At 33.3% G+C, this 14,193-nt stretch overlaps 1 protein-coding gene across 1 annotated transcript; it reads right to left on the reverse strand.

Moving 5' to 3' along the window:
• Positions 1-327: 327 nt before the first annotated feature.
• Positions 328-1,006, reverse strand: LOC137628440 (uncharacterized). The gene is made up of 2 exons (XM_068359588.1): positions 661-1,006; positions 328-391 (listed from the first exon to the last, which is right to left on the reverse strand). The coding sequence occupies exons 1-2, from the start codon at positions 991-993 to the stop codon at positions 380-382; spliced, it is 345 nt and encodes a 114-aa protein (XP_068215689.1). The 5' UTR covers positions 994-1,006; the 3' UTR covers positions 328-379.
• Positions 1,007-14,193: the final 13,187 nt, after the last annotated feature.

Raw genomic sequence — 14,193 nt, forward strand, 5'->3', positions numbered from 1 at the left:
GAAAAAAAGGGTAACTTTTTTTGGCCAAAAAAATTTGTCCAAATTTCATGAATTTTTTTTTGGTACCCAAATGAAATAGGAAGTAGCTAATTTTTTTAGGGAATAAGCACATGTTATCCTAAAATAGAAATATGTAAAAAAATCTTCATTATTTTGTAAATTACATTTATATCAGGGGCCATATCTAAAGGGCATTTTTTGAGTACTTAGAAATTTCGTAAAAAAATACATATATTTAATATATAATATGATATTTATGCAGGTAAAAATATTCCAAAACATCACAAATTCTATAGGGAACAGGAATATATAAAGAAAGGGCAACTTATGCTTCGGATATGTCCACAAAATGGCCGCCAACCACACTGACTCAGACTCCCTAATCTGCCACCTGAAATGTAGGAAGGGTATGTCAATTTCAAGGTGTTATTTAGTAATCTAATTATTCTTGGATATGCATACAAATTGTATGGTGGGTTGCTGGATGATTGTCGATTATTTAACGACTATAAAATTAGAATTCTGACCCAAAAAAAAAAAAATTTGAAGGGAAATAAAATCGAAAAAAAAAATGTAAAACAATATAATATTTTAGCTAAAAAAAATTTGATGATATTCAATAAAAAAAGAAGTAAACAAAATTTTCATGTTGTAACTTACGAATAACGCTGCGTTACAGTTTGGACAGACGCTACAGTTTGGACAGAGGACACTCTGGTGGATCAGACAAACAGGACTCTTGCACCGGAGACATGCAGAGTTTGTCTTGCGGTCGTCCCTAGGTGGGCAGCTGTGACAGCGAATCCTTTTAGGGAGTTTTATGTGGCCAACGGCAATTTGAGGTCTTGGTGGTTCCCGCTCAGGTATCTTGAAAGTATCCACCATGACTTGACGGAGTCCCTTCGACAAACTGTGTGACGTTAGATACCGATGTATTGCCTGGGGAGCACACAACTCGTAGGCGATATCTCTGAGGAACGTTCGCCTTAGCATTGTCTTGGCGAAGGGCAAGCGCGTATAGAGAATATGAGAATTTACCATTATTATATTCAATATCCTGTAAAAGAGAGGCCAGGGTCGTGACTTACGAATACAACTAGATGTAGAACACATCTGGTCGAATGTGTCTACACCTCCCTTGGTCGCATTATAAAACATCTGAATGTCGGTCTTCCTTTTTTCGACTTCAGACGGATCATGATGCAGGGAACTCAACAGCATCACCTTCTTAGTCCTACTAATTTGCTGACACTGTAGAGTTAGATTGTGTTCGTAATTGAACACTGCCACTGAGGCCTTTGGGGGAAGCACCTTCTCCATAAGTTCCTTAGGAATATAAGGCTTTTGGCGAATGGTGCCACACAAATGCATGTCCTTATCCAAGAGTGACAAAGCGAGCGGTAGCGACGTGAAAAAGTTATCCGTCGTCACTGTGCGGCCACTTCTCTGAAAAGGTGCCACAAGATCCGATGTAAAAACTTCTCCAAGCGTCGATCCTCTTGGTATCTGGACAGTGTCCTTCTCCAAGTAGGCAATCGCATTACACATGTAATGGGTATCGGCATCACACGCCAATACAATCTTGATACCATACCTAGAAGAAGGGAAATAGAATTAGTAACTAATAAAGGTAAAAAGATAAAAAAAAATTTTTTCAAATACACAATATACAATTATATTACTAATCAATATAGTAATAACAATAATAATAATAATAAATATATAAGAAAAACATTTACAAATACGAAAGAAAAATTATCAGATAAATAAATGACCAAGTTATACATAGATAGAGATAGATAGAGATAGAATAGATGATATATTATATTTTAGATACGTAAATCATATAGCAAGTTCTTTACTTCACAAAATAGATATATATATATATATATATATATATATATATATATATATATATATATATATATATATATATATATCTATATATATATATATATATATATATATATATATATATATATATATATATATATATATATATATATATATATATATATAAATATATATATATATATATATATATATATATATATATATATATATATATATATATATATATATATATATATATATATATAGATATATATATATATATATATAGATATAGATATATATATATATATATATATATATATATATATATATATATATATATATATATATATATATATATATATATACATATAAATATATATATCTATATATATATATATATATATATATATATATATATATATATATATATATAGATATATATATTTATATGTATATATATATATATATATATATATATATATATATATATATATATATATATATATATATATATATATATATATATATATATATATATATATATATATATATAATAAATAAACAATTTTTCAAAAATACAAAACAATAATAACATGTGCAAATATAAAAAACAAAGAATTTTACTTTCTTAGCAGGTTTATTTGGAATGTACATCTTGAATGGACAGCACCCCCGGAAAGGGACAAGCTGTTCATCCACAGTCACATGTGGTCCTGGGCTATAATTGCTTCGACAATTGGTCACCACGTGATCGAAGAGTTTTCTAATGGGTGCGAGGCGATCCATTTTCACCTTCTCTGCTCTGGTGGCCGAATCATCGAAGTGAAGAACCCTCACCAACAGGGTGAAACGACGCTCGTTCATTTTACATCTTTACAAAGGATTTCCCTCTGTGAGGTTCCACATGTCCAAGGTCGGTGTATGGTTGTCTGACCTCACTGCTGTTATTATTAGGATACCAATAAACACCTTCAGTTCCCTCAGGTCAATGTCCCTGAGGGCAATGTTGCCCCTATGATGGTAATGACTCCTCAATAGGGCAAGGCGTTCATTAGAATGCAAAACAACCTCGGCTAGCATGCGGTCGCTCAAAAAGAGCGAGAAAATGTCGGACACTTTGCTCGCTCCCAACGTGAGAGAAGGGTCTCTATGCCAAACAGTACGGTCGGGACCTTCAACCGATTCAGCATCTATCCGGGTGATTGCCGTCCCCCTGGCTGCCTGTAGCTCCCCCCTTCTCCTCTTTCTGCTTTTCTCCTCCACATGCGTGAGCTGAGGTACCGTTGCTGGGGGCTGACCACGTGAAGTAGATGGCACAGGAGTTGCTATTATGCTGGCTGGGACAACAAGAGAACCAGAAGCCCCAACCCCCTCTTCCTCCCCCACATCGTCGTCGGCTTCTCCATCTCCATTGCCTAAGCCGATAATTTCAGGATTAGGGGTCACCTCCTGTTCCTGCCTGACCTCTTGCTCCAACTCATCAATATTGAAATATTCATCGTCAGTGACGTCTTCGATCTCCAATGCATCATCCACATCGCTATCTAACTGCTCTAAGAGCTGATTTATGGCATCCAAGCCCAATGATTCTCTCTTGCTCGCCATTTTGATAACTGCAAAGAATTAAAAAAAATTAGAAATAACCATTCGATGAAAAATGGATCCCCTACCAATATATCTAAGGCAAAAAACAATGTCATGCATGGGTAGCCAGATCATCTAGAAACACTTTCCAACACTATAGAAATATAAGTTTTGCGACACTATTTGCCAATTTCTTACGGTAACATGACTAAGCAAAAAAATGCAAAACAAATAAAAGGGGGCACTCAATGAAAAATGGCAACGTGCTAATAGTGGGCATTTCAGAAAAAAAAATTTCAGCCACGTGGTAGGCAAACCATCAAGACACATTTTCCGACAAATAAACATCTAAATGAATCATTACTCTGTGATAGTTCCTTACTACGTAGTAATTTTGAAAGAAGTGGGAAAAAACGAAAAAGTGGTAATCGCAGGAAAATCGAACACATACCTATATATACGCCATATCTGGCTAAAAACAAGGTAGGCATGGGTAGCCAGATCATCTAGAAACACTTTCCAACACTATAAAAATATAAGTTTTGCGACACTATTTGCCAATTTCTTACGGTAACATGACAAAGCAAAAAAATGCAAAACAAATAAAAAGGGGCACTCGATGAAAAATGGCAACATGCTAATGGTGGGCATTTCAGAAAAAAAAATTTCAGCCACGTGGTAGGCAAACCATCAAGGCACATTTTCCGACAAATAAACATCTAAATGAATCATTACTCTGTGATAGTTCCTTACTACGTAGTAATTTTGAAAGAAATGGGAAAAAACGAAAAAGTGTCAATCGCAGGAAAATCAAACACATACCTATATATACGCTATATCTGGCTAAAACCAAGGTAGGCATGGGTTAGCCAGATCATCTAGAAACACTTTCCAACACTATAAAAATATAAGTTTTGCGACACTATTTGCCAATTTCTTATGGTAACATGACTAAGCAAAAAAATGCAAAACAAATAAAAAGGGGCACTCGATGAAAAATGGCAACGTGCTAATGGTGGGCATTTCAGAAAAAAAATTTCAGCCACGTGGTAGGCAAACCATCAAGGCACATTTTCCGACAAATAAACATCTAAATGAATCATTACTCTGTGATAGTTCCTTACTACGTAGTAATTTTGGAAGAAATGGGAAAAAACGGAAAAATGGCAATCTCAGGAAAATCGAACACATACCTATATATACGCCATATCTGGCTAAAAACAAGGTAGGCATGGGTAGCCAGATCATCTAGAAACACTTTCCAACACTATAAAAATATAAGTTTTGCGACACTATTTGCCAATTTCTTACGGTAACATAACTAAGCAAAAAAATGCAAGACAAATAAAAAGGGGCACTCGATGAAAAATGGTAACGTGCTAATGGTGGGCAATTCAGAAAAAAAAAATTTCAGCCACGTGGTAGGCAAACCATCAAGGCACATTTTCCGACAAAAAGAAATCTAAATGAATCATTACTCTGTGATAGTTCCTTAGTACGTAGTAATTTTGAAAGAAATGGGAAAAAACGAAAAAGTGGCAATCGCAGGAAAATTGAACACATACCTATATATACGCCATATCTGGCTAAAAAAAGAGATAAGTATGGGTAGCCAGATCATCTAGAAACACTTCCCAATGCTAACAAAATAAAATTTTTGCGACACTATATGCCAATTTCTTACGGTAACATGACTAAGCAAAAAAATGCAAAACAAACAAAAGGGGCACTCGCGGAAAAATGGCCAACATTCTAATATACGGCATCTCAGATAAAAAAAAATTCATGCACGTGGTAGCCCTACCATCAAGACACACTTTCCAACAAATAAACATGAAAAAAAAAATCAATACTATATAGCAATTCCTTACTACGTAGTAAATTCTTACAAATATTGAAAAAAAACAGAAATTGGCAACTGCAGGAAAATACCCCACATACCAATATCTACGGCGTATCTGGCAAAAACAAAGTCACGCATGGGTAGCCAGATCATCTATACACACTTTCCAATGCTATAAAAATAAAAGTTTTGCGACACTATTTGCCAATTTCTCACGGAAAAATGACTCAGCCAAGAAATGAAAAAAACTGAAAAAGGGGCACTCGCGGAAAAATGGCCAACATTCTAATATACGGCATCCCAGATAAAAAAAAATTCATGCACGTGGTAGCCCAACCATCATGGCACACTTTCCAACAAATAAACATGAAAAAAAAATCAATACTATAAGGCAATTCCTTACTATGTAGTAAATTTTCACAAATATTGAAAAAAAAACAGAAATTGGCAACCGCAGGAAAATACCCCACATACCAATATCTACGGCATATCTGGGAAAAACAAAGTCACGCATGGGTAGCCAGATCATCTAGACACACTTTCAAACACTAAAAAAGCAAAAGTTTTGCGACACTATTTGGCAATTTCTTACGGAAAAATTACTTGGCCAAAAGATGCAAAAAACTGAAAAAGGGGCACTCGCTGTAAAATGGTCTTCGTGGTGATGAACGGCATTTCAACTAAAAAAGAAAAATCTTGCACGTGGTAGCCAAACCATCCACCAAGACTTTCCACAACTGATAACCTATACAAGTTGCACCATTCTACGACAATTTCATAATACGTAATAACTTTGATAATAATGCAACTTACCTTAGAAGGGTAAACTCGGTCGTGCTCGACCATGACGCGTCTCAGAAATCTGGGAAGGAGTACAGCTACAGCGATGCACGTCTGGACACTACTAGAGCATTTAGGCGAGTGACCTGCTGCAGGTCGATCACCCACAAATTCAGTCACAGGGGTGAGTCACGCGAGAAAAACATCTTTTGTTTTGACGCTCAGGGTCGCGGACGACCCACCGTAGTGTTCCAGGGTTAAGAATGCCAGATTCATTATCCACTCAGAATTCTCCAGTTCAGATTCAACTCTTTCTTTGCTTGCTGTTAACTCGCGAATTGGAGGCAGGAGACTTGAGAATCGTTCAAGCACTCTGCCTCGAAATAACTATATCACTTCATTGTGCATCACTAACTCTCCATATTCTGTCTCATTTTAAGCCACTAGTTCACGAACCTGACAATGATTCAATGATCTGGAAACAATAAAATGTACCATCCGAGCAACCACCTTCATTATATTACATTTCACAGTGTATGCGCTTTGCCACAAGTGCCTCATGGTGAATTATAAAATGGAATGAGGCAAAATATTAGAATTTTCTTTTCTTTGGCATTAATCAAATAAGACCATTCTCTTTGCCTCGTATGTTGGGACACCGTCAAAAAAAAAAAAAAAAAAAAAAAGCGTTATCACAGTCAGCACTTATTTCCTTCTAATTTGGCCATAAAGTAGTAATAGGCACAAAGATTCCTCCCGAAATAGGTCTTCTTTTAGAAATCATGCTTAAACACATAACTGTGCAACATCACAAATATGTGTGCTTTCGTATAATACAAGGGTAAAACATGGAATAGCTGACAGATTTGCAATTAATTGACGATAATTGTCAATGCCAATTTCTTCAGTACTCCTCATTGTGGTTGTGTCTGATAGTTGCAAGCTTCTGTTTGAAAATAGCATATTTATCACTGATATCGTAATAAATTTTCTCTGCTGATGTCAAAACACATACTTTAACAATCTACACTTGTAAAAGGTTTCCTATGTTTGGTTATATATATATATATATATATATATATATATATATATATATATATATATATATATATATATATATATATATATGTATATATATTTAAATAAATATATATATATATATATATATATATATATATATATATATATATATATATATATATATATATATATATATATATATATATATATATAACCAAAAATATCCTAATTGGTGAAGATAAAAGAAATAGAATATTTCATAAATATATACCTCGTTAATCAGTTTTCTCAATTATAGGAAGAGAACAGAGAGTAAAGAATAGAAAGGGGTAAAGAGTTATATGATAAGAATTCGTTTTCAAGAGAGAGAGAGAGAGAGAGAGAGAGAGAGAGAGAGAGAGAGAGAGAGAGAGAGAGAGATATTTCAACTAGTCGGAATAATTTTAATGTAGAAAGATAAAGAGACTATTCTCCATAATTAGGATGACTGATTGAAGAGGGAACGAGAGGGAGAGAGATTCCCCAGTGGCCTCATACAATATCCATAGAAAGCAACGCCCAACTACCACCTTAGCAAGGCTTATGTTAATACAGTAAATGTAAACCTCTACTTAGTTTTGTTCTATATAGATTCCTCTGAATCCATATGTCAGGTTTAAGAGCCGACAAGAACAGAAAACGTGAATTTTACTTCAAATATAGTTATAGATTTCTCGAATTTCATTGAGAAATATTGATTTCAATTTCTGTTCGGTAGGAATTGGGCCCTTTCCAAGTGATATTGGATTTTTTAACTTTCAAGCATTTGCTTATGCTTTGTATATGCTTATATATATATATATATATATATATATATATATATATATATATATATATATATATATATATATATATATATATATATATATATATATATATATATATATATATATATATATATACATATATATATATATATATATATATATATATATATATATATATATATATATATATATATATATATATATATATATGTATGTATATATATATATATATATATATATATATATATATATATATATATATATATATATATATTAGTGTGCTACTGTTGTTAACACACATTTGGGTTCCCTTCAAATGTCATCTAAATGTGTTAATTATTATAGTTTGTATGTTACATCGTCAAGTAAAGTCAAGTAAGTTAACTTTAAAATGGTTTATTCTTTAAGAACAACAGTGTTAACATCTCCATCACAGGAGTATAGCTGGTTTGGTCGGATGACCATTCCGTATGAAATCGTCCAGTAAAGTGATACAAATATCCTTATGCATGTTAAAGTTATTTCAGCACTTAAGGATTTATGCAAACACCTTTTAATACTGGAAGATACTCAGTTCCGTTCTCACAGGCAACCTTTCTCACGGACTGGTTAGTGTTTACTCTTCATGAAAAATTTTATATTGCTGAGATATGGTATTCACATCCTGCCATGATATGACTACAGCACTTCTCACACTAGCTTCTACTTCCACAGTGACCTATTAGGTCATGTGTTTTAAACATGTAATATATAATTATTACATAAGCTCGGCCAGCTATCTCAATTTTTTTAAAAACAAATTTAACAACACGTCAAAATATGTTTACTAGGAGTGTGACTGGATATATGTATTATTTTTTTTTCAACTTTAGCCAAAAGCAAATGAGGATGGATGTCCAAATAGGCACATTAAAAAAAATAACAATAATAATGCATATTAATAAATATTACCAAAGCAAAGAAAAAATGCATGATAAATACAGATCACATATATGGTACATTGCTAGCAAACGATTACTTGGTACCAGAAAAAAAGATACTGATATACATATGATTCGGTAACTTTGTTAAAGAATAATTGTTACCTTTGTCAGAAATATAGATTATTATAATACGGTAATTAATAGAAATATTTGTTACCTTGGTAAAGATACAATTTTAGTGCACAAACACGAATTCCTGGTATGTACACGTACCACGGTTTCGTACATATATATATATATATATATATATATATATATATATATATATATATATATATATATATATATATATATATATATATATATATATATATATATATATATATATATATATATATATATATATATATATATATATATATATATATATATATATATATATATATATATATATATATATATATATATATATATATATATATATATATATATATATATATATATATATATATATATATATATATATATATATATATATATATATATATATATATATATTTATATATATACATATATATATATATATATATATATATATATATATATATATATATATATATATATATATATATACATATATATATATATATATATATATATATATATATATATATATATATATATATATATATATATATATATATATAGGGCTTATATATTTTATTAGATGCCCATAGATTCTGTTTTTTTAACATTCCGGCTTATATATTTTATTAGATGCCGAAAAAAGGATTAATTTTTAAATGTTTTTTAAATGTTTTTTTTTTTTTTTAAATGCAAATGTTCTATAGTCTCTTCAATTACATATTACCAGCGTACTAACTGCTTTTCGTTCACAACACTTTTCCAAGACATTTTTACTCTTTTGAGCGAATGAAGGGGCCACTTTCAAACGGCTTTAAATTGAATTAAATAAGGAGTTTTGTCTGGACATGGCAAAACGTTCTATTTGAGCTGCAAACTATTGTACCTTAACCTACGCCAAACAAAGATGTTAACGGCGATAACTATCATCACCGTCACACTTATTCCTGCTAGTAGTATGTAGAATAGACGTTCTTCATAAGTCGGTCACGGGTGGTCCATCTCAGTCAATTTCATCAACCGCTTGGCTACATGTTCGTTGTATGGGAGAGGTAAAGATGGAATTGTTGTTGACCATGTGAAGTTCGCGAAGTAGGCTCGTTCTCTGATGATAGTCTTGATTCCTTGAACCATGGAATTAGGGGATGTCCCGATACAACCATCTGCTGTAACGAAGATTTGGGAATAGGACGTGGATCCGTCCGGGCATGATACATTGAAGCCGGCCTTGTCGTATCGTATCCACGAGCCGTTGTTCAGTCTGCCATTGAACTTATTATTGTCAAAGGGATAAAGCCTATCCAGACAATTTTCATTTGTATGGGAGAGAGCACCGTCTAGCACTATACCTAACTCGCATGAATCCATTAAGTTTTTATGGAATTCAAATGAGTCAGCTGTACATATTTTTCTATCCATTGCATCTGAACAGTGAGTTGATTGATTTAAGTCTTTAATGACCGTATATGTTTCCTTGTCTGGGGAAATCAATACGTGTCCTATCAAACTGGATATTACTGGATTTGAGTGATTCGTCATGAAAGTCGGAAATGGTGATATCCTGTAAGATTGCCAGGCATCGGAAGAATCTAAGGGAATTGTAATCATAATACTGTGATTTTCAACGCTTACTGTAATCAGGCTGTAATAAAATTCTAACCTACATGCGTCTAACAAAGGAATATAACCTAGTTTCTCCGTCCATTCTCCACAATTAACTTTAAGTATCTTATTGGCAACAAATGGGGTGACAGTACACCTTTAGTCGCTAACGTGATAGCTTCCACATAATCTTTTGATTTCTCAATGAAATGTGCAATTCTGTTATGTATGTGATCTATTTTTGAATCATAATACATTAACGTTGCCAACAAATCCTGTACTTCCATAATCTGATTGATATTACTAGCATGTTCATTTACTAAACTCATAATTTGATTGATTGAAGCTAACTGATTTCTTAGTTCTGACATAATCAATTCATCTTCATGAGTCAAGAACTCAATTTTCCTATTTTGAATACTAATCTTAAGACGATTGGAAATTCCTAAACCTAAACTTGCAATAGAACCAAAGATGTTTAGTGCAGCAAAAATAAACGGGTTACGTTTCTCAAGATTATCATGTCCTAGAGTCCACATCAAAAGGTCACGAGCCAAAGATTCTGTCTCGTAAGTCTTATTTTGCAAGTCATCAGATAGCATCTCTGCAACTTTTAGTGTCGATGCAAGCGAACTTTCTGTATTAAAAGGAAAATGTCTTCATTTAATGAGACAGCAAACCTTGAAATGGCGCTTCTTAAGCTAGTGACGTCATTCTGTGGGAGAAAAATTGCTTGCATACGCACTTCAACAACTACGTTACTTGATGTAATAAAAACGTCTTCTTGTCTTTCAACTATAGTGCCATATTTAAAATCTATACTTTTAGTTTTAGATCTCATCTCACACGAGAAAAATGTCTGAGCGAACAATAACACTCCCAACAACAAAAACTTCATCTTGGAAACCTGTAACGAGAAAAATATATGTAATTACTCTTGTATTAAGAAGAAAACTTTTAACATATAATGTAACAAAAAAAATTAAAATCTTTCCCTCACTTCTTTCCCTCTTATTTTAATTTCTTATGTGAGCCAATGGTACGATTCTCTCATCAGTGGGTTGGGATACATTTTGAACTCTGAACCTATTGGCCGTTAATGTTTCCAAAATGTTAAATGGGCCTTCAAACTTAGGTGTTAGTTTATAATTGAGTCCTTTACGTACATTTACCTGTATGTATACATTATCACCCACGGTATATGTTTTAGTTGGCTTCGCTATTTTATCATGATTCCTTTTCATTATGATTTGTGATTCTTCTAAATTCTCTCGAAAGATATCAAAACGACTTTTGCTTGCATTTATACATTCTTTTAAAGGATTTGATAGATTAGTTTTAGGCGTTAATACATGGAAAGGCGTTCTAACTGGGGTACCATACAATGCTTCGTGCGGTGACATTTTAATTGATATATGATATGAATGATTCAGAGTACTCAGTACCGCAGGTATTGCAATATCCCAGTTGGGGTCTGATCCCCTTAGTGTTACTCTTAATATATTTAAAACCCTCCCATTTGCTCTTTCCACTAGCCCATTCGACTCTGGGTGATATATCATAGTATTTATTTTCTTTATGCTAAGGAATTCAAACAATGTTGTAAGAAAGTGATTATTAAATTCTCCACCCGAGTCTGAGATTATCATGTGTGGAATTCTATGTTTACAAATGTAACACTCGTAAAACTTCCTAGCGCATTCAATCGGAGTTTTAGTTTTAAGCGCTATTAGTTCTGTATATCGAGTTAAAGCATCTACAATTACTAAGAGGTGCTTATTTCCTCTGTCTGACTCGTAAAATCCTGTTAACAAATCTAAATGTATTCTTTCAAAGGGTTGATTTGGCTTGGGATAAGCCCCTAGGCTGACAGGTGTTTTCGTATGCCCTTTGTTTTCCTGACATGTGCGACAATTAGCAATGTGTTTTTTTATATCTGTAAGCATCGTATGCCAATAAAACAATGATTAGGCTTTCTGTGACAATAATGAGAACCCCGGGTGTCCATGCAATGGATTTGCATGCAACCAATTCAAGACAGTGTAAATAAGTGAGATTGGTACCACCACCTGGTCGTTAGTTACATGTGGTGTATTCCGGGTTTTCCTTGTCACGGTCCTACACAGAATATTGTCTTTGATTATATAATTCTGCTGCTTATACCTTATATATTCCTTTTCCTTATGATTGCCTTTCAAAGCATTTATGATTTTTTCTAATTTCTGATCTTTTTTTTGCTCAGTCCGTAATAATTCAGCACTCCAGCCCAAATCTTCTTGTTCAGATATCGTTTTAACAATAGGCATGGATGTTGATATATCTATTAATTCAGCTAAACGCTCCGTACAAGATGACACCGGGTTGCGTGATAATGCATCAGCAATGATATTTGCTTTCCCAGGTAAATACCCGATTCTCGTGCCAAAGTCTTGAATGATCAAATGCCACCGAGTTCGTTTGGGGCTGTGGTTGAAGCCTTTAAATAAGTCGGTTAGTGGTTTATGATCAGTAAGAACCTTAACGGGATAACCCTATATTATGAACTTAAAATGCACAAGTGAATTAACAATAGCTAGCCCTTCCTTGTCTATTACTGCATACTTACTTTCGGAAGTTCTCAGTTTTCGAGAATAAAAAGCTATCAGGAAAAATTGTTTATCATATTGCGGAAGCAATACCCCACCTACTCCTAAGTCTGAGGCGTCTGTTGCAATGAAGAATTCCTTACCGAAGTCAGGAAATTTTAAGATAGGAGAACTACACAGTCCATCTTTCAAGGTATTAAATGCCTGTTGATGCTGCTCAGACCATATGAAATCAACGCCCTTCTTCGTAAGATCAGTTAAGGGAGCGGCTATTATTGAATAATTGCGTATAAAACGCCTGTAATATCCACTACAACCCAGAAATTGCTGTATTCCCTTGACATTAGTAGGTATGGGAAAGTTACGGATAGCCGACACCTTATCATGGACTACTTTAAGACCTTGGCTTGACACCATAAAACCCAAATATATTAATTCTGTTTTGAAAAATTCACACTTACTAATCTTTACCCTTAAGTTATGTTGTCTTAGTCTCTGTAGTACTAGTTCTAATTTACGTAGATGTTCTTCTAAGGTGTTGGAAAAGATTACAAGTTCCTCCATATAGGCATGCAATATATCCCCTAGCAAGTCTCCAAACACTAGGTTAATCATTCTTGTAAATGTTATGGGAGCAAAACGTAAACCAAAAGGTATCCCTTAAAAATTCATAATGTCCCCTGGCTGTGCTGAAGGCTGTGTATGGGGTACTATCTTTTTCTAATGATATCTGGTGAAAGCCTTTAAGTAAGTCCAAACTGGTAAAATATTTATTCTGACCTAACAAAGACAAAATATCGTCAGTACATGGCACTGGGAATTGATCAGAGATCGTCTCCTCGTTTAGACGACGGAAGTCTACGCAAATACGCCATGTTCGATCTTTTTTCGGTACATCTATTAATGGAAAATTATAAGGGCTGTTCGATTTCCTAATGACTCCTTCTTCCAGCATTTTACCTACTTCATCATTTATTTCATTCTTGAATTTCATAGGGAGTTTGTAGGAGGGTACATAGATAATTTTCTGCTTGTCTTTTAACCTTATTTGATGCTCGATCACATCTGTT

The sequence above is a fragment of the Palaemon carinicauda genome, chromosome 36 (assembly GCF_036898095.1).
Source record: "Palaemon carinicauda isolate YSFRI2023 chromosome 36, ASM3689809v2, whole genome shotgun sequence".
NCBI classification, from domain to species: Eukaryota; Metazoa; Arthropoda; class Malacostraca; order Decapoda; family Palaemonidae; genus Palaemon; species Palaemon carinicauda.